Source organism: Dermacentor albipictus, chromosome 6 (assembly GCF_038994185.2).
Source record: "Dermacentor albipictus isolate Rhodes 1998 colony chromosome 6, USDA_Dalb.pri_finalv2, whole genome shotgun sequence".
NCBI lineage: Eukaryota > Metazoa > Arthropoda > Arachnida > Ixodida > Ixodidae > Dermacentor > Dermacentor albipictus.
In genome coordinates, this window is record NC_091826.1 from 6,824,515 (window position 1) to 6,847,196 (window position 22,682).

The 22,682-nt window shown below is 43.3% G+C and overlaps 1 protein-coding gene across 7 annotated transcripts in view; it reads left to right on the forward strand.

Annotated features, from left to right (window-relative positions):
• The first annotated feature begins 2,599 nt into the window (after positions 1 to 2,599).
• The window catches only part of LOC135901415 (copine-8-like), a 45,545-nt gene continuing 25,462 nt past the window's right edge, over positions 2,600 to 22,682 (forward strand). For 2 of the 7 annotated variants that reach the window (XM_065431184.2, XM_065431190.2), the window contains exons 1-7: positions 2,602 to 2,881; positions 9,680 to 9,767; positions 9,831 to 9,934; positions 9,992 to 10,031; positions 15,746 to 15,822; positions 18,655 to 18,686; positions 18,749 to 18,777. In XM_065431184.2, the coding sequence (XP_065287256.2) occupies positions 2,811 to 2,881; positions 9,680 to 9,767; positions 9,831 to 9,934; positions 9,992 to 10,031; positions 15,746 to 15,822; positions 18,655 to 18,686; positions 18,749 to 18,777 (441 nt within the window). In that variant the 5' untranslated portion in view covers positions 2,602 to 2,810. The other 5 variants (XM_065431187.2, XM_065431189.2, XM_065431185.2 and 2 more) reach the window with 5 other exon arrangements.

Here is a 22,682-nt window from a genome sequence, read left to right on the forward strand (position 1 = left end):
CTGGAGTACTCGCTAAAGAATGCTTACGCATTAAAAACGCAAGTATTAAATTATGGGGCTTCACATGCCAAAACCACCATATGATTATTAGTGGAGGACTCTGGAAATTTTGACCACTCGGGGTTCTTTAACGTGCACCTAAGTGTAAGTACACAGGTGTTTCCGCATTTCGCCCCCACCGAAATGCGACCACCGTGGCCGGAATTCGATCCCGCAACCTCGTGAGCCACACCATAGCCACTAAGCAACCGCGGCGGGCTAAAAACGCAATGCAGACTAGCAGCCCTCATTACCCGCAATGACGCCAATATACTTGCCATTAATTTTTTGAGGGCTTGCATTCATTGTATCTAAGTGACTGATGCACACATCGAAGTAAGCTGGAAAGAAAACTCCTCTATAAGCCGCCATTTCGATTTTCAGTAAAACAGGCAACGCATCTTAAAGGTCACGAAAAGTGCGATCGAGAGGCTATATCTTCGCGCATAATTGTTCACAGCGGAAAGCAGAACCTACAGTGTTGCATTTCCGACTGCATAACAGTTCACGTGGGAGATCCCAGCAGAATATTGAGCATACAAAGGACACCCCCATTTTTTATGCAATGTACAAATTGTCGCAGCAAAAGCGATGATGAGCCGGCCGGAGGAATTTAAAAAAAATGAAGCATTAGGGAATGCTTTGATACAAGCAATAAGAAAGACGCCTTATCTTGAAAGCAACACTATTAATTCTTTGTCGGAACAAAGTTCCTTCGGCTGATGTTGTGCAGCCACTGCTTTTGCTCAAGCCGTTATGCTTTCTCTGTAGTCTCATATTAGCCGCATAACCATCTTCAGGCTTCTTGCTGCATTTATATGCGCTAAAGCAGGGCATAGCGCTAGCACAACACCACAGGAAACAGAGCGTGCAACGTTCGCTGCGCCGAGCCAGCCGCTAGCTAAGGAGAAATATGGCGCCAACGAAAAGAAACAAAAAAGGAAAACGCACGATCCGCGCGTTTCTAAGGGCAACGGCAAGGAGACCAATCGTCGTACAGAAAAACAGGCGCAAAACTGGTTCCCGCGTGGGGACGCGCAAGGGGCGAGGAGGCTGAGGAGGCCGCGGCGGCGGCAGAGCTGAAAGAGTTGCGGTGCTTTCAAATTATCGAAGGACCTTAGTGGCGCGTGGTCGGCGCATTGACGTTTACGGAGCCGTGTAGTACTCTATTCCAAATCGTTCCTACAGGAAGGATACAATCCACTTGACGTCGGGGCGTGCTAGGTCGACAAAGTCGACGATTGGTGGGTGCACTATTGCGGTTTGTCATGTTTTTCGGCCCTCCAATGGGAGCGAAGGAGCGCTGCCATCCCAGGTTTCTTTATATGGTCAAGAAGGTCATTCGTCATGACGTGGTCGATAAGATGATAACATTCAGAGCGATCGCCGCGACTGACAACATCATGCGGAAATGGTAATGCACTTTTACATAGACGAAAGATGATAACATTCAAAGCGACCGCCGCAAGGTTGCGCCGGAGGTGTTTTCGGCGTACAGGCGACACACGGACGGACGGACAAATCGGCTGTAAAAATTAAGGTATACAAACATTCACAAGCGCGACTGGCGCCACGAGCCGTCTTTGAAGTGACGTTGCTTGGTGACGTCTACAAACCTCCATAGGGCATAAAGAAAGAAATTCCACAAGAGACGACACTCGCCAAAAACTAGCAGCAGAAAACACGTCACGGCTACACTCTAAAAACAGTTTGCACCCTTTGGGGTGTATATTTGTCCCACAACGATAATCATCTGTCTTGCCCGCGTTTCCTTTCTTTAACGCTGCGAGCCCGGTACCTCCCAGTCACGAACGGCATGCGCGTTATCAGTGTGACGCAGCATTCTCGACAGGAATGTAGCGAGCGCCGAGTTTTCAAGAAAGGAAACGCAAGCAAGGCAGATGACGATTATCGTTGTGGGACAACTATACACCTCAAAGGGTGCAAACTGTTTTTACACTCTTAAAACGGTTGCACCCTTTGGGGTGTATATTTGTCCCACAACAATAATCGTCATCTGCCTTGCTTGCGTTTCCTTTCCTGAAAACTCGGCGCTCGCTACTTTCCTGTCGCGAATGCTGCGTCACACTGATAACGCGCATGCCGTTCGTGACTGGGAAGTACCGGGCTCGCAGCGTTAAAGGAAGGAAACGCGGGCAGCACGGATGACGATTATCGTTGAGGGACAAGATACGCCCCAAAGGGTGTAAAATTTTCTAAGAGTGTGGAGTGCACTCTAAAAACAGTTGCACCCTTTGGGGTGTATATTGCCAAACAAAGATAATCGTCATCTGTCTTGATCGAGCGCTGGGTAGGGCACCCTAAACACGCGACCCTTGCAGCCGGCGGCGAAGCGCGTGCCAGCTGGCGTTCAAAACGCGCGCCTAGAACCGAAAACCGGAAGTTAGTTCCATGCGCTTGATGCGCTACAGTCAATTCGGCCGCTGGGCTCTTTTAATCATTAAACTTGGCTACAATTATTGCATAGAATAAAGAACGAACTTTTGATTATTCTATGAAACTCTATGCTGTTAACCACAGTAACTCTATGGGCCGCATTGGGCCGCATGCATGATGACGAGTGCGATGGTCTTTTCAATCGATCGGTTTGTTCCATAGGGTTTGTTCGTTGGTTTCGCTTTTAGCTGTTCGATGCTGAACGGCTCTTGTGTTCTCGTCGTTTGTGCTGAAGTGAAAACGTGCTGACGGTCCACTGAGTGCAAGCTTGGAAGAGCGGCTTTATTAGGGTGGCTCCAAAAGCGGCGCTTCAAATGGCGGAGCCATTCACTCCGGCAGTTGCCTGCGCGCCCGTAGTAAAAGTCGAAATCAGCGTGTCCTGTAGGTGGGTGCGGCCAACGCCGGAGGCGCTGGTGTGGTAATCCTGTTTGCGGGTTATATATCCGCTGAGTGAGCCCTTGGACATCGAAAATGTGGGCTCGGTCTCTCGGCTGTGTACGCGTTTGCGTACAGAAACCTCTCAGACGCTTGCCGGAGCCACAGGTGGTTGAAGCGGTTGAAGTGCTCTTGGGCACGACTGCAGTGTACTAGGGCAGATTCCTCATTGACGTTCCGTAACGGGCGCGGTATGTTGCAGAAGTCGCGGCGCGCTTTTTTCTTTGCGGGGTGCTTTCCTCGTCGTGCCGATAGATAAGATTTTTCGCCAAGTACTGCTCCAGGAGAGCACACGTAACCGGCAAACGGAGGCCTAAGCACAGCACATGAAATTATAAAAAAGCAGGAGCGGCGCGCAGGATATCTTCAGGCGCCGCCAATAATACGAGATGACTCGTTGTTACAACCAGTAACTAAAAACTATTAAAGAAATATAATCACGCCCAGGCACCAACTTGTGACGCATTGCTACCGCGCCCGTGCGAATAGAAAACGCCAGCGCATGACCCCGCGCGTACTTTTTAGATACTGACGTAGCTGTCCTTCTCGCGATCTCGCAAAGTTGCGTAAAGACTCAGGCCTCCTTCCATATCCAACACTATAGCCATAGGTGTCCAAATTATTATGAAGTCCCATGCTGCGCGTACTGCGCCTCCCCAGATGTGTATGTGTGTGTGTTCGACACTCCAAGTACACTCGCGAGACCTAGGTGATATGTGCACGGAGCACCGAGATCTTTAAAAATTAAATTACGGGGTTTTACGTGCCAAAACCACTTTCTGATTATGAGACACGCCGTAGTGGAGGACGCCGGAAATTTCGACCACCTGGGTTTCTTTAACGTGCACCTAAATCTAAGTACACGGGTGTTTTCGCATTTCGCCCCCATCGAAATGCGGCCGCCGTGGCCGGGATTCGATCCCGCGACCTCGTGCTCAGCAGCCTAACACCATAGCCACTGAGCAACCACGGCGGGTAGCACCGAGATCTTGCGGGTGCGATAGAGTTTCAGACTACCGGGTCAAATTCCTTAGTCGAGAGTTCGACGGAAGACCTAAGTGGTATATACACGATTAATGCAGCAAGGAAAGGATAAGCTTTAGGAAAGTATAATTAAATCCTTAATAACCTAACAGTGATGCGGGCAATTGTTTACTTTCATACTATGCAACAAATAATCAGGCACACCCCCATTGGCAGCTAAATAATTAATTAAAGTAAATCAAGGAATCCATGAAATATAATGAGCTATTAACAGATTGCTGTGGTTTAGATATATCTGTGAGGCGACATATTTTCATGTTTTATGTAGACATTATATTTTCATTTGTGCTTAGTGGGATATGCTCATTGTAATGGAGGGGCCAAGAACCGTGTGGTAACTACTGAGTAGTTAAATCATAGAATCTGTTAAATATAATTTGCCATTCCCTTAACAGAATGGTGTGCTCTAGCGATGCCTTTGAGCTGAAATTATTTATGTAGCAAATTCATATAATAATTTCATCATAGTATCTGCATACTTGATCAGCATAGAAGGGTTGTATATAATGCTGGGCAGTATCGAGAAGGTGCATGTCTTTTAGGTACTATCTTAGATACTCTTTGGGTGTCCTAATGTTGTACCTGTATCATGATGTGTCTGGCAAGACATGTATCAGTATCTGTATTTCTGATACATGAAAGAATGTATTGTGTATCTTAAGATACAAGAGAGTGGGGGGCGGGGCTATCGCAGGGTCACCGTGTGAAGCTACAAACATTGGCTGAACCCCGCTCCTCAAACTGATACTGCTGCCACTAATATAACTAAGGGCAGCGACATTCTTTTATCTTTACCTCAGAGCCCTCCAGTGAGGGCAGGCAGAAAAACTCCACAAGGTAAAACTCCTCAGCAGTATTTACGCCATCGTGCAGAGGCTTCTTATTGATGGTGTTGTAATTAGATGGCAACCCGCTAGTTGGTCGGCAAACAGAGCAGCGACTCCCATAAATTGCATAAGTGATGAGCAAAAACCGCTGACAGCGCAGGGTATAAAGAGCTTTCATGTCAAGCAGCTAAAGCAACCCCAATAAGTTGTTTTGGAATGAAAGTATTATATTTTGAGCAAGACAAACATTTTGAGATACTAACAGACATTTCATTCAAATGAAACTAGGTTGGTCGGAGTTATGAAATTTTCAAGCAAACATTTCTGTACATAGGCATTTGCTGCGACATTATACCACATCTATAAGAAATTTGCGAATGTATCGAAGTATCTTACGATACAAATGGAAAGTACTGTATCGGATACAATAATTGCTGTGCTCTGTTGTATCTGTGTCTCAAATACTTGTTGCTCAAGTATCTTGTATTGAATCATGATACAATTGCAAAGTATCTTTGCCCAGCCCTGGTTGTATAAGCCACTTCGCTGATAGTTTCATAGCCTTCGCATATATATATATATCCACAAACGTATCTGCTAAGATAGTGGCTGACCCAACAGCACACAGCAGCCAGGCAGCCATGCAAAACCCGAGAAAGTAAGCAAAGAAAGCACCACTTTAAAATTAATCCCTGCATGGCTTTTATTCTGAGTACAACCACTATATACTCATGAATACTAAGTTGTGTAATACTGGCAAAAGCATTGTCTAAAAGCTAAAGGAGGAGGTGAACACATTTCTAGCAAGAATATTCCTTTCACCAGTGGTATTGTAGGTGTGGCAGAAGCTCAGTATTTGGTCCCGGCTGTGTACGAAGTGGATACTAAAGGTGGCTTGTTGACAAGTGCCCATGCCTACTCTTCTTTCTAATGCAAGCGCTTAGTACAATACGCTAACATCATACTAACTTCCCCCCTCAGCACGCACACACATCTTTCTTTTTATGTGGAATATCAGTTTTATAAAAACTACACTCACCAGAAATTGCCCACTTCTGCAAAAGCTCTCTTATTCTTGCCTACTTGTAGCTGTGTTCTTCAAAAAGAAAAGTGACCTGCCTGCTAAGGGTGGAAGGAAGGGGAACATTTTGCTGCAGGCACTTTTACTGTACCACTGAATGCAGGCACCTGTGCCCATAGCTTGTAAGAATTATTTTCTTACAAATTTAAACATTAATTAGTATCTGTCCTGCTGAGTGGCTAATTCTGATGATAGCAAGGATGCAGTTTTGTACTTGCCAGTGATGAAAGGCAAAAAAGAAAAAAAAAATGAAAATTGTCACTATAAACGACTACAAAGGTAGTTTTGTAGCTTTGTGCTACAGTCAGGTGGATAACTATTTCCGTTTCTGTATAGGGCACCTGAACTGCCTTGCATAGGAAGGGGAATTGTTGACCCCCCCTGGGTGATATCTCTCTCCCAAGCATTGATGAACAATGATTCTTCGCTCTAATCAGAACTGGTTTGAGCAGGACATGGCTTATGGTCGTGTGCTGAATAATTTGCAATGTAATGTGATGCTGGTGCCATGATACTGCTTAAGAACAGATTTTCAAAACCACTGATGTCACCCTTACAGTGAGGCCTCATATATATGATGATCTTGATTAGGTGATGAATGAATATCTTTCTGAGGTGCGATTGGCAAACATTAGTGAAAGATCCTTTCACATATAATTTAGTGTTGTATTTTGGCGCAGCGTGACAAAGACCACGTACATTGCTTGCTCGGTATACTAAACTCCTCTCTCAAGGAATCTGAGTTAAAGTGGATGTCATGATGCCTGATTAGACTTCATTTGCATGCAGCAGTAAAAGCAGCCTTGGGCGCATTCTAGATTCAAAGACAAGCTGCAGCAACATGCATGTGACAACAACAGATCAGAGACGAGAAGGAAGGGGATTAACCGAGGGCCCCTCGGTTAATCCCCTTCCTTCTCGTTTATTACATAACGATGGTCTTGAATCTGGCAACATTGATGCCTTCAGGTAGCATGTGTGGGTTTATTGACCAGTCGCCTTTACCCAAAATGATCACATTCTCGTGACATCTGCGGAAGAATGGACGTTCCACTTCCGCCGCCAATGTGTGAGTGGTGGCGCTGGCTAGCCCTCCCATGGTTCTACTAGGAATACCCAAGAAAGTGGATGGGGAAACGGTGCTGCGGTAGCTCAATTGGTAGAGCATCGCACGCGAAGTGCAAAGGTTGTGGGTTTGGACCCCACCTGCGGCAAGTTGTTTGTTCATCCACTTTAATTTCCATTAATTTATCGTTTCTTCATTCCATTTATTAAGAACAAAGTAATTTCCCCTATGTTGTCCTTGGTGTCAGTGTTTGTTGGCTTCTTATGAAACAACAGATCATGTGTTACTGCTGTCCTTTTGCCATATCAAATACATTATCTGGAGATGTTACTGTCAGAAATCAGGTTCAACACCAACCTATGACACTGAGCACGAGGTGGCGGGATTTAAAAACCGGCCACGGCGGCCCCATTTCGATGGGGGCGAAATGCGAAAACACCCATGTACTTAGATTTAGGTGCACGTTAAAGAACCCCAGGTGGTCGAAATTTCCAGAGTCCCCCACTACGGCGTGTCTCATAATCAGAAAGTGGTTTTGGCATGTAAAACCCCATAGTTAATAATTAAAGTTATGACACATAGTTGTAATTGCATTTTGCCACAGCGATAATTTCTTCACAATGTAGAAGTGATGAAATATTAAAAAGCAGCAGGAAGCACTGCTATTTTATTATTTTGTGCCATAAAATATGCTGGCCAGTTAATTCTCTCCACGGAAGAGAGGAATAGAAAAAAAAAAAAAGTGTAGTGGGTGATGTGCACAGAGGAGAAGTGCTTCAGTAGTACTTCATTGCACATAATGCCTGTGGATTAACTGTTAAATCCAAACTACTTAACAAAACTACTTGGTCAAATCACAGAAAAAAAAGTTTTCAGAGGAACTAAGGCTTGGAAATAAAAGGAAGTTAGTACTATTGCAGATTCCGCTGAATTGAGGTTTGCTGTTTCGAAGTTTAGGTTGACAAGTGTGCACAGTGACTAAAAAGCAAACAAATAGATATGTTAATTGCACAGCCTGGCACGAATACTGAAAAAAATGCAGTGTGTGTGTGTAAATCAACTATACTATCCCGTAGATTTGTACTCTAGGGAGGGCTGGCCGGAAAAGAAAGACTAAAACTTATTTTCTTGCTATTCTCGCATGTATCTATATGTTATAAACAATTGCTGAAATGGGTTACAGTCTGGTGATTATTTCCACTCAAGTCGGCACTAGAAATTTTTGAGTAATGGAATTTTCAAGTTAAATGTGAATGTTAAGAAAATGTTTGTTTTGAACATTGAGTAAAATTCTAAATATTTGCTTAAAGAAAGATCGAACACACCAATTCAGAGCAAACATAGCGAAGATCATTAAATAATGTTTTATTTATATTGATGTAAAATGGCCTCAGTTATTCAATGCGAAAAAAAAAAGAAAAAAAAAAACAAATTGTGCAGCAACCATCGATGATGATTGTCATTGTAAGCGGATAGCTAGATGCCTCAAGAAAGCTATTCGCTTTATTGAAGGAATGGTGTGCTTGATGACATTATATTTGTTGTTTGATTGCGTAATTACGCATAGAACAGAGCTGTTAACCAGAACATCTCCAGTGGTAGTATAGTGGACAGCACATGTCTAAAATGGCTATGACACCCTCTGCATTGTCAGCGCTTTTGACATTTGACCACCTACCATGAAGACAGGTGAAAGGGCCAAAGAAGGCTTTTCATTTTAAAACATTATTGATCAAGCAACAGAAAAAGTGCCGCTCTATGTTCTACTTCTGAAAATATTGCCTTTCTGTTGTTGTCTCTGTATTTCCAGTGGATATGGATTAACAACACACGCATATGGGGCAGCTTCACAATTTTTTTTTTCCACGCAATACACATTATCAGTTGCGTTTATCCTATGTTATTTAGCTTAGCAAAAGATTATTGAATTGAATACATCTCGAATAATGTAAAGTGTTATAAACTTTCGAAAATTAACATATGCTTCTGTTTCACACTATTGCTTGTGACAGGTTATAATGTAGGTAGGATCCAGGTTGGGGCAAATGATGAAGTGCAAAAAAGGATAGAATCACTGCATTATTCCAACTCTGCTGCACACTACTATTCGGGTTCTGTGCACTCTCGCAGTGTTTGAATAAACAAATCTGTGCTGTCTTAATGCAAGACATCAAAGCCTGTTGAAATCGGCAGAGATTAATGCGAGGACTACGGATGGGAAGCATTTAGCCACATACAAGCACTGATCGCCTGGAGACATCATGGCAAAGGCAGGAGGTGGGATCCACAGGTCTTTGGGTACAGTGGTAATACTGCTGAAGGGTGTTGCTGAGGATGGAGGGGATGGTATTTGCTTGCTGAATGAGTTAAACCAGTGCATCTAACATTTTCCCATGTCATTGACTTGATTAAGTTGGCCAAGGGTCCTCTGATGGATTGGCAATGAGTGCCACACATACTCATAGGAAATGCTGTGTGTTCGGTCATATGCGGCTTCTGCTGCCATTTGAACAGATGACCAGAGCCAGATTCTTTGAGGAATGAGTGTGTTAATAAATTCATAATATACTACGTATGTTTTATAAGGTCACTTTTTTTAATAGCTGTAATCTGACTTCTTTAAAGGTGAGTGTTGATTCAGCAGAAAGTGTGCAAGTCTTTGGGCATGGAATGTGTTCGTGTTTGGCCAGTGTGTGCACATGTACTTGTGCATTAATTTATGTCTTGCAGGCAACTCAAGTTGAAGGATGTTTTTTCCAAGTCAGACCCTATGTGTGTTTTGTTTATGCGGACTTGCAACACTGACCAATGGTGGGAGGTAAGCCTTCAACTAGTAGCAGTGCCATTTTTTTTTTTTAACTCTGGCTCATTCTGCTTTCAGGTGGGGCGCACAGAAATGATACGTGACTGTCTTGACCCTGACTTTGTGACAAAGTTCATAGTGGACTATTACTTTGAGGAGCGTCAACAGCTTATGTTTAAAGTGTAAGATATCATAAGTGTGTTTTTGAAACTTGACTTATTCTTTCTTTTGTCATGTAGGTATGATGTTGACAGCAAGAGCGTAAACCTTCAAAGTCATGTGAGTATTTGTGATGAGGTTGGAACATGTGTTTAGATTTGTTCATGACTAGCAGCTAGCAAAGGATGCTCATAGCACGGAATTATTTCAAACCCAGTGGAAACTTCCACTCTTTACTTTGTGTATGTGTTCATGCAGCCACATTCTGTTCCAGTTGCTAGATTTGCATCTGCTCTTTATGTAGTCTGCGTATACAGAGAAGAGTGACATTATTCTTTAATGTGGCATATATAACTTGAGGAAAACTTGTTAAAGGGACAGACAAGCACAGACATCAATCGAAATAACCCTGCTGATGGAATTATTCCCTATCGTAGTGGCTAAAACAAGCCATGTTATTTTCATTAAACGTAGATTAATATTTTTAATTCGTCACTAAAAGGCACAAAAAATTACCTTTGGTGCCCCACACGGCAAAAACATGAAGCTCCGTCTGAGGTCCACCACGTGACCTTCTACTAGTGTGCACGGTTACCGCTCTGTTTGTTAGTATTGAAATGCAGTATACCTTTTATTATTATAAGTTCTTCCTGACTTACAATATGCAGATAAGCCTTCGTTTGTAGTGAGCAGAAAAATGGCGCTGCCTTCACCTCTCTTTTCGATGAGTTAGCTTGGCTTGCCTATTGACAGAATGTCGAGGCAAGGGCCAGCCAGCCATGATGTAGGCGTATACTTGTGGAAAAACATTGTACAAATTAAAAAAATGTCTGTACAATGATACGAACCTATAGCACCAGCTTTTTATTTTCAAAAGTGGTTGAAAGGAGCAAAATATAGGTGGTTAGTCAGAGTTACACTCACTCCTGTAAAAGCAAAACGATGGACAGCTTTCGCAATTTTCGAGGCGGGCTATCAACATCACTCTATCAACATCACTCAGCATTGCTACAGTGTACTAGAATAGTGGCAGTGTGTTCAGCCGGCGGAATGTGCCACGCACTGCTTTGAAGCCGGAGTGTAGACAGGTCCCGGATGTATGTGGCAGCGCTGCAATCGCACGGGCTGTGCGACTGTGCGCCCGTGCGCATGGGCTGTGCGTAAGGTGGGCAACACAGCAACAAAGAACGTCAATCGGAAAGTCGGAGAGGCCGAAATAATCTCATGGGTGGCAGCAATGAAAAATAAATCTGCCATGACTAACTACTTAAGAGGAAAAAACGAAATCAGGAAAAAAACTATTTATGATAACTGAAAGGGAAGCTCATTACTTTTCAAAGCTAGATCAGTGTGCTTTCGAACACGCACCTATAAAACGAGATATAAGAAGGAAGAAGAAGCATGTGCTTGCTGCGGTAAAGCTAGGGCAACGATGGAGCATGTTTTATTAGAATGTGAAGACGTCTACCCAGCGGTTGATTTAAGCACCACTGGCCTCCTTGAAGGCCTTGGGTTCAGCGAGTGCAATGGAAAAGTAAACATGTCCGCAATAGGGATTAGTAAGAGGCGATTGGAGGATTGGTGGAAGAAAAGTAGGGAAACTACAAAAAACGGAGACGTACAAAAGCACAGTGTGCAATAGGGGATCAGAATATTTGATTGTGGGAGTTCATAGTGTTTTTTTTAAATTTTTTTTATTGTTTAACCTAGGTAAGACATTAGGCAGTATAATAGCAAGAGCTTGGTGGTGCAACCCACCGCCCCGTTCCAAAGGGGACGCTCATAACATCCATCCATCCATCCATCCTGTACAGACGCATTCTCTGTGTGTTGCGGCCGGTTGCAGTATGCTTGCTCTGAAGGACTCTGGAATAATTCCTCGAGTTTCTGTCTCGTTGGGAATCACATACAAAAGGTATTTGCGGCTTCTTGAGCCAGTCGACGGCAGATGGGCTCCGTGTGACATTGTGCAGCACTTTGGCTCTGTTAGAATACTTGGAAGGAGAAAGTTTTAAATGTACCTATTGACATCTAGACTAAGCCAATATAAGTTGGAGAACTTCTTGTGAGGTAGTCGTGCAGATCCAACAATCATCCAACGCCGTCTCAATTTTTTATTGTTGTGAATTGCCTGTCTTTTTATAACTTGGCGAAGGCAATGCAAACAAGGAACACAGATGTCAGTAAAGATTTGGTATCGCTACTTCACTCACCTGATATTTCTGACATGGAAGGGGACGTTGCGTCACTTGAAGCTGGAAATCTGGCACTGGTAGAGGAAAGGCTAAACAGTACTCCGGCAGAGCACCGGGCTTATGTGGAGGAAAGGAGTGATGACCACCTCATCCATTATATACGGCAGGGTATGTCGCGCAGAAATTTTTTACTCGCAACAAATGTGAGGACTGCCGTTCTCTTCTTTTGCAGAACTCTAGTGTCAGTAGCAGAGTCTCAAAATTCACGAAATTTGTGACAGGAGAGGATTGCTGTATCCCTCCAATTTGCTTTTTGAAGCACTAAAGAAACTTGAGGAAATATATTTGCAACCTTCTTCAGCAAAGAGGATCTTCTGAGCGACAGTATAGTTGATGTCATGATTCTAGTGAAAGCTTTAAATTTGGTTATGCCATAGGCTGCTAATTACATGCTGATGATTTCACATCAGCATGTGCATTTTTATGTCCTAACAAGGCTGCACTTTTACGTTAAAGGTCCTAATCAGTGAAGAGAAGCACGATAAAAAAAGAAATTGTACTTTAGAGTTAGCTATACTCTTCCTAGCAAGCTGGTGCAACATATGTATGCTGACCCTTCTTTGTCTTTTTTTATCTTAATGCACAACTTATTCTGGTGCATTCAAAAAGCTAATCTTGTGAATATAATTAACAAACGGATGGACGGACGGACAGATGAATCCCAAAGCTTTGAATATTTACCCGTTACATTCAACTGCAGGGTGAAGTTGTTTACAAGCAAGTATCAGGTGTGCAACCGTTTCCTCCTCCTCCTCCACACACCCTGCACAACAAGTCTATCTCCCGGTATCTGGCTCAGTATGTTTAGTCTGCAGTACACCTGGCATCAAACAACAATGAGCTTCCCTTAGAGTTATTGTAAATATTTTCTTTGGCTATTTCTTGCTTAAACATCCTGTATGTCTCTAATGCTGACTTGGTTTGCCTCTCTGTTGTCCACATAACCCTCTCTGTCTCCTTAACCTTTTTCTTGATGGATGATTCCTTACCTGTCCCCCCACTGCTGCCCAAGTATTTGCTTGACAATATTCTAGTTCGCTTCCTCCACCTTGTGTCAACATTCCTCGTGTATAAGTAACTGAAAACCTTTCTAGCCCATCGCATTTCCCCCATTTTTCTCAGTTGCTCCTCAAATGCTGTCTTGCTACTAGCCTCTCTACCCTTGAAAGAAGACCATTCCAGATTTCCCTGCACCGCAAGATTTGGTGTCTTGCCATGTGCTCCCAGAGCAAGCCTACCCACACCACGTTGCCTAGTTTCCAACTGTGCCTAGGTCTCTGCTCTCATACATAGAACTGCATTGGCAAAAAGTCCATGTTTGTTCCTACAGCGCCATCTCGTGCTATCTGCATGAAGCGCCTCAGTGGCGAGTGCTTCCTGAACACACTGCCCCTATTCTAGTACACTGTAGCATTGCTGGAGGAGGGACTCTTACTTTTTTTTAGAGGCTGCTCAGATCGAAAAATTCTGCTTACTATATATCCACACGCTTTTGGAAGTAACTTCTGCATATGTAAACAATACTAAGGGAATGCTTTGCTTTGCGCCATAAAAAACTAGGTCCTTAAGAATCAGTTGTCAGTCCCTTTAATTAGTGCTGCTGGATTGTTTTGTTGTGTGTTGTTTTGAGAAGCATTAATCACTGGGCTCGTATTGGAGGGGTCAACTGCATTACGAGAAAAATGAAGTGTGGCTACCTACAGATACAAAAGATGCTGGTTTATGACTGCCTCATCCTTTGTGTATTGGAGTTGCGAGAGCTGTACTGCACTTTTAATGTAAAGCAATCTTTGCATCATTCCATGCACTTTGCTGTAGGTAGGTTACCACTTTGCCTCATCTTGGGCTTCTTTGATAAAAAGAAATGTTAGCCGATGGAGGAATTACACCTCTGTCTTCTAGCAGACCAGTGTAATCATAAGGCCAAGATTGCACTCATCTTGTGTCAAAGCCAACTGTAGTTATTTTACATGTTTGGCACATGTGTCCCATGCCATTTTTGTGCATTCTTCCCTCAGGGCAGCTAGCACTTTGAGGCTCTGTGTTACACTGCACTGCTTTACGGATCTGCCCACATTGCTCAATTTCTTGTATCAATAACACCACGTAGAGACTGTGCAACATTGTACTGCCCTCATGATTGGCCTGGCTTGAACATGTTTTAACATTGCTTCACTGGAGTACAAATGACATCATTGTTTTAGCATGGATAATATGACATAGACGTAAATATGAACAACCGTTTAATACTTGGTCACAGATAATGTCGCAATCTGTGTTTCTCTCGTATACACCCGTCCAATACCTATGTAGAAACCAACAATCGGCATGTTGATGAATCGCTTCGAGGGATCGGAGTAGAAACTGTGCCATCGCTTTTGTACAATCATCGTTGCGACCTTGCAGCTGTCATCACACAGACATTCACATCACATACCCAAAGGCTCGCCTCACACAAACACATTATTCCACCTGGTAATTCATTGCTGGACCCCAAGCAATGCATCGATACCCAGCTTCCTGAAAAATGCTTTTGCATAACATCGATACCCACAGTTTGTGTGATCTGTATAATTCTTTTTATTTACGTTGAGTGAAGAGAGTGAGATCCTTACGAAAAGGCGAGGAGTTCAAAGCAAAAAAACAACACAAAGCAAATGGAATTGGAGCCGAATCAGTCACCTCGGCCACAATTTTGTAGCAATGCCTTTCGGCGCATTTTGAGTTCGTGAGTGACAGCGCTGGATGCTTCGCCCAGGGCAGAGAGTCTCTTGACCACTCATGAACGCGAAAAGCGCCGAAAGGCGTTAGCATTGGGAAAAGGTATCGCTACAAAATCGCGGCCTTCTGTTGCTAAAACTGCAGATGAATTGCTTCTTGCCTTCTTGCCACTCCATAGAGATGTCCAATATCAGGTTTGTGGCCAGGACAGGACATGAGACCGATGATGGTGTGAGCCCAATAAATGGTATCAAATTTTGTAGTTTGTAAGTATACATATATGACAGATTTTCTGTATACTTTTCATCCCCATTACACCTAAATGGGACAATAAAAACAAACACTAAATCAGCTTCGAGGGATACTCAAAACTCTATTTCCTTTAATTTTGCTGTAGTAGGCTGATTATTACATGAGAACATGAAAATTAAAGTTAGATTTTCTAAATTTGATTCTTTAACCCCAGAATCGGGGTACATCAGTGTGTCGTTGTAGATTTCGAAATATTTCTTTTAGCTATTGTGGCTCAGTAAAGGTTGCTGAAACTGGCTAAGTATTCTTTGCCTCTTCTGGAATACGATGTAATTTATCTTTATCAATAAATATTTAACTAGGCTCGAGCGAATGCTGCTAAAATCGATAATTTAATGATAACGTAGTGTGATAACTGTTTCATTTTTGTCTTTTCTTCCAATTCTCATAGTAATTAAGAGTGGCTTTTTGGTGCTGTAGAAGGGTAATTTATGAATACTGCTAAAATAATTTTTTTCTTTAGTGTCCTTCTGGTGCTGTTTGTAATACACTATAAATCAGCCATGCAGCATGCATCGTTAATGTGAAGCCGTTCACATGCTGCAGGATTTCCTTGGCCAAGTTAACTGCACGCTGGGAGAAGTCATTGCCTACCAAGGCACCCAAGTCAAGCTCCAGATGTCGTAAGTTCCGATTGAACACCTGGCCTTGCCTTTGTGTCCACACAGTTTGATGCAAAACATAGTGAATGAACTGCTGAAACAAGCGTTTGTTTAAGCTGCTGGTATGGCAGTCCAGCTAACGTATGAATGATAGGTAGTGAGTGAGTGAAAAATTTATTAAAAATGTTTGGCGATTTTGGCAAATAATATTTTTTTGCAACAGCTTTTTTGGGAGCTTTCTAATGTAAAACCTTGTTAATTCGGAAAATGAGATAATTCGAACTCGTCCTCTGGTCTTGGCAGGCGTATGCACTATTTAATGTAATGAAACTCGTTAATTCGGACATATTTGACCACAGATCGGTTAACAAGGACAACTCGGAGCTTGGCGAGCACGGAACGCAGCAAATGTGGGACGCAATATTGCAACGACGACGCAAGCGTCCAACCGAAATGTCCGCATCGCCATAATCATCAGCAGAAATCGCATGTGAACGACAGAAATGCCGGAATGCTTTGTGCATAGTTGTGCCCTTCATTCTATGTTGTGCTGTTATTGTCTTCTTGCGTTTACTGCCACGCATAACACCAGGTTGGCGGCGTGCCTTCACAACTTAATGTTTACCCTCCACGATTGTGTTGATAGCGGCCGCGGTTTCATCCGTAGCGGCTGCAGCAAACAGTAGTTTCGTTTTGAATTGGTGCGCGCGTCGGCCGCGTGCCTTCACAACTGCATGTTTACCGTCCACAATTGCGTCGATAGCGGCCGCGGTTTCGTCCGTAGCGGCTGCTGCAAACAGTAGTTTCATTTTGAATTGGTGTACGCCTCGGCCGCATGCCTTCACAACTGCAAGTTTACCCTCCACCATAGAGTTTGTCATAGAGTTTCATACAATAATTACTAGAGGGAACTCTGGCGCTAGTGTCTACGGGAGTTGCAATGAGAGCGGCTGTACCAGCATGGGAATTATAGGAAGTACACGCATTTGCCTAAACTTCATCCTTTTGGCTTCAAACGGCTTTGTGACTTTGTAAACTCATCATTTTCAACAATGTACTGCATAATAAATAATTAAATAAACATCATTAAAATTGTCCGGTAGCAGAATTTGAACACAGGAACTCTAGCACAGAAGGCTGATAGTGAAACCATTAAGCCACAGACGCATCTGTTTTTTTTCTTTATTACCTTCAATACAACACCATGTAAACGCGTACAAAGCAGGTCACTTGGTGCAGAAAAATAATATTACATTGCACATGCATCGACAAGCGAAGGAAGCGCCCTTATGAATTTATCGCCGGCATGCCCGTACCTTGAGAGGCTTGGCGCATTTAGATTTGGCCACCTGGACAAGCTCAATCATTGCAATTAATAGCAATTGTGCGTGTTCGTGGCATCTTCTTCACTTCGAAGAGTACAGATTGCACTGAAGCTTGCGACAATAAGATTTATATAGCGTAATATATACAAAGCCACAAGAACGTCTGAATCCACAAGCACGAAGATCAGACAAATCCATGTACTTCCCATCATTCCCATGGTGGTACAACTGCAGCGCCAGAGTTCCCTCTAGTAATGATTGTAGGAAACTCTGTGGAGTTTCTCACTGTTACACCTAGAGGGAAATCTGATGCCACCGTCTATGGGAGTTCCCTAAGGGGTGCTGTGCCATAATGGGAATGACGGTATATGTGTCCGTGAGGCTTGTGTTGGCTGGGGTTGTAAGAGGCTTTGTCTAAAACCTGGATATAACTACACAAATTACGCGTTCTTAAAGTAAAATCTTCATAAAATGTTTCCATTCACGCATATCACATCTTTACTCACCTACAATGCATGACCAAGCGAAGAAAAGCAAGAACAGACGACAAACTGTTTCAAAGCGAGTGCAAATCTTCTCATGGGTCCTTCAACTTTTGCCCTTTTTACATGCTGTTTTAGTGGAAAATGAATTATTTTTACCGATGGAACAGTGCTTGCCAGGCGCGTCTTCTACTATAGGTAGCATGTCCTTTTGAGTCATTATAGTAACTCTATGGTTTTTAAGATGTCCTGGCTCTCCAAGAACGATGCCAATCCGAAGGCACAATATACCGGCACTCCCATTCATACTACAGCGCAGCAGCGCCAGATTTCCCTCTAGGTAATATAAACTAGGTAATAGAAACTCTATGCCCTCCACAATCACGTCGATAGTGTCTGTGGTTTCATCCATAGCGGCTGCAGCAAACAGCAGTTTCATTTTGACTCGGTGCAATCACCGCACGTGCAATATCACAAACACGAGAAGCAGTTGAGGTGAAGAGCACCGGTTGCTTCTTGACGGATGGACCATATGTTGGCGACCAGTTCACTGACGAAAAAGTAATTGGGATGTGCGAGCAGTAGTGAAATGCGTGTCTGGGATGAAGATGCATGCTGCAGCCCCACTGCGAAGGAAGTCGCGAGGACTTTGCTTCCGCGAGCGCCGATCAGTAGCGAGATGACGAGAATTGCAGCTTCCGCATTGTTTTTGTGTGAAATAAAAATGAGATTTGCTTATTCATTCAACAAATAAAAGGATGTTGACGTACTAGGCGTTTTATTGTTTTCTTGATATCCTCGATCGACATTCAGTTAATTCGAGCATCTTTTTTTGGGGTCCCGTGAAATCCGAATCAACAAGGTTTTACTACATGTATGACATTTCCATATGTTGTTGTAGGTTGTAGTACACTTATGTAATGATCATCATCATCATGTCATTATAGGAAAGATTAAATACAACAATATGCATGAAAATTTGAAGGAGATGAAGCAGCTCTTGAACTGGCTGTTTAAGTCAGGTAATGCTTGCTATCCATGTCCAGGGGACTCCCAGGCAACTGTGGCACCATCTTATGTGAGTCTTCGCAGTAAAGGCCTAGCATTGTGGCTGCTGTATATCCTGTGTCTCCCTTTCAGTGACCGTTGAGGAAGTACTTGACTGTAAGGTAAGAAGACATTGCGCAGCATGTTTTTCACTAAATGTACCGAGGGGAGCACACATTCAGTAATGGGCTCTAATTATTTTTTTGATCTTTGAAGGAAGTTGTTTTTCACAGATAATTACTATTAATGCAATTTTACCTTCTTCGGGAGGTTCCCCCAGTTGTCTGTCTGTTGTACATATTTAACTTCTTTCATGCCAGCTTGGGTCACTGGGCAGTGTATGGTCTAATGGGTAAAGCATCGCATAACATATCATCATCAAGGCACTCGAAAACAAAGAGCAAGAGAACAGCTCCTTGTCACAAGCGGATGCTACTTTAGTTCTTCAATGAACCTTACATGTTCGAAGCAGTCACCGATCTCAATCGTTTTAACAATGGTGCCATGACCAGGATGCTACCTCCCCACACACAAGGAAGGTCAACCTGTGAAAAATCAGCAGAGAAAGAAACAGCGGTGCAATAGTGGATCGAGTGATGAGACTAAAGTGAAAACCATAAGGGCATCAGAATGGCTGGCTGATAAGTAAGATGTGACGATTGTTACCCGCCCCAAAATTAGCGAAGAAGTAGTAACAAAGAAAATGAAATCACTTCGCTCCCAGATCATGTAGCTTATCAACACAGCCGAACAGAAAATTAATGAAGGAGCTAACAAAGAACAGTTGCTCACTACGCAGGCGCAGATTAAGGGAATAAGCAAAAGCCTCAAGTGCCCCAATGAAAATACTGCCGAAGGTGAATATGAAAGAATAATAGAGTATGACATGGAACTAACGATGACCTTGTCTACAATAGATTTCAGAAGTTGAGAGCCTGCACTGTTGGATTTTAACAACAGAACAAGGCAAGCAGCATCACCAAGTACAGAACAAAACTAGTTAGACTACCTAAGCTGGAAATGACAAAGTTCGGCAGACGAGCTTTGGAGTGGAATCGCTTCTGGGCTCAGTATAAGTCAGCAGTTCTCCTCAGACCTAATATGAGCAAGGGACAAAAGTTCAATTATTTATTAGCATCTCTAACCTACTATCAGCAGCCTCTACTATCGAAGGGCTTGAGTACTCTGCAGATGAAAATTATGATAAAGTGATAAAAATACTACAAACAGCGTTCGAAAATCATGAAGAATCAGTGGAGCTGAACCAGAACGAGCTATTGGGCCTATAGAAAGTGAGGTCGGCACAAGAAACTGATGAGCTATGCAAGCTAGTGCAGTGTGCAGATCAACACAATGGCACTCAAATCACTGAAGGTGGAGACCGAGAGTTTTGTGCCGATGTTGTTGACAGTGTTGAAAAGAGCAGTTCAACCGATGTTATCAGTGCAGTTCAAGTCAAAAGAAGCAATGAGAAACAACTCAGCCATTGTAGCTAGCGCGCAAAGCAACACAACAGGAAAAGAGTGTGAGGAAAAACTTGACAGGCTTATGTCATTTCTGTCAGAGCAAATATCTTGTAGGGAAGAAACACAGCGTGAACAGGAGAGTATATAGTTGTGAAGCCAAGGTATAAGAGCAGACAGCATCGAACAACTTCAAGCTTATATAGCTTAGAAAACAGAAGCTGCCTGTTCTGCAAGCAGAACAACCATCATTAAAGGGCCCCTGAAATGGTCCGCACAAATTTTGTAGGTGCGTAGGGCACAGCTAAAGTTAATCATTTCCATCACAATTTGTGTGAAGTGTCTCATATTAAGAGAGCTACGGATGATTACAAGTTACCGCCTCTATAGCCATGCATTTTCTCCTCAACCTGTTCGCCGAGAGATTGGGGCTAAGCTCCTCCTTCACTGGCTCTGAGTCATGATGGCACGTCGTGTCATCTACTTCCGGTTCTCTAGGAGCGAGCGTGCGAAGCCTCTCCAACCTCTCCAGCAGCTGCTTGGCAGTCGACCCCAAGCAAGAGCTATTGAAGCAGCGCGCATTGCGAGCATTCTGTATCAGCACCGAATGTGTCCGGTATTCCAGTAACCACAGGCAAGCTGGGTGTTTCGACGGATGGGTGGACGTATAAACTCAAGCTGATGAAACAACCTTAGTGTGGACGTACATGAGCGGCCTGGTCGGTCTACACGGTCCAGCCAAAAAAACATGTTGGCGCAGAGCTTAACTAGCCAAACAAAAAGATAATATTACTCTAACCAAGTGTAAAACATTTTAAACATTTACAAAAACAGCATGTTAGTGATTACGCTCCTGCAAAAAATTTACAGAAGAAGCAAAGAAGAATACACTTCGTTACCGCTACTGTGTTTGGTTTAGCTCTGTGCCACCAGGTGGGTGCACCATGCAGATAATTCACGTTTGCGCTTCTTCTCATCCTGGGAAACGGCACGGTCATGCGGCCAGGGCCTGTCCCCACGCTTGCATTTACCTGAATACTGGACTCGAGAAACGCTATTGTGGTAGTAATCCTCTGGTGTAATGTTGCGGCCGCAAACGTGCAAATCCTGGCGCTGATTGGATACCGATAGTCTGATGCAATGCAGCCACTCCACTCATCTGCTGCCTTGCAGAGGGGCACGATGTCGCAGCTTGATATTGCCAGTTGCTACATTTGCAGCCCAGAACGCAACGAAGGCGATTCATAGTGCTCACGAAAAGACAGACTGACACTGACCGCGGAGCTCTCAAGACCGAGCACGTGATAACACAAACAGATGACACTTGCTGTGTGCCAGAAGTGCTTAAGTCTACTGACAAATTGTTCTTGCGCATTCTCTTGCTGTTACTTTCTTTTTATAAAAACAAATGAACTAACATTCCAACTATTACGAACAACGTTTGTTCACCATGAAGTTGAAAAAATTATTGATGTTGCACCCTGGGCAGCCAATCGGATAGCTCGCCCTACTGACGTCATTAGGGCAATTTACATTAAATGGGTAGGGGTGGCTGAAAATTCAGCTGAGCAGTGTGTTGCGAATGGCAGCGATGTACATTTTTAAAACCTTATAATAGATTACGCGCTTTACATGGATGACTTAGGCGCGTCAATTAATGATCAGAAGGACCTACTCTAATGACTCAGTACGTTTGTACAAATTCGTCAAAATCATTTCAGGGTCCCTTTAAGCTGAGGACTGTCATCAAAACATTCAGTGACGGAAAAAAAGGCCATTCTCACCAAAAATAGAGCATGTTTCAGATGCACTTGGCCAAAACACACCACAGGTATTTGTAGAGCAAGAGTGAAATGCAAATAACGCAAAGGAGAACATGCTACATCAGTATGTAAAACATTGTGGCAAGAAAAGGCAGAGCAGGTCACCACACAGCAAGTGGAAGCGACGATGTCTACTCTACATGCAACCGAAAATCTAAAGCATAATTTTGTGCTTTTGCAGTCAGCTGTAGCTTGGATAGGGGGAGAAAAGGGTGACAGACATTCCTGTTTGTTATTCGACAGTGGAAGCCAGTGGACATCTATTGAAGCTGAATTGGCAAAAGAAATAGGTGCGAAGATAATATGACAGAAAAGGCTGACAATTGGTTCATTTAGAGGAGACAAAAAATTCAAATTAATGAACGTTGTGCAAGTAATATAGCAACACGCGAAAACAAATCACCCACAGTGATCGAAGCTCTGCAAGTTGATGTCGTATGTCACAGTTATCTACCTGCTCCAGATGAGAAACTTAATGAGAAAATGAAACAACTAAAGCTACAAGTGGCGGATGACTGAACCGAGATGACTGCAACAGGCACCATCGGCTTATATTATTGTTGAGAGTTCTTCACTGGTAGAACACAAAAAATCAAAAGCAGACTGATGGCTGTTGAGGGAACATTGGGTTGCGTACTGCAACGTCCATCGGAGCAAATGAAAGCAAAATTAAATCTTGCCCAAAATCAAGCCATCATGGTTCTGAAGGTTGAAGCGGCAGAAAGAACACTTGAGCAAGAG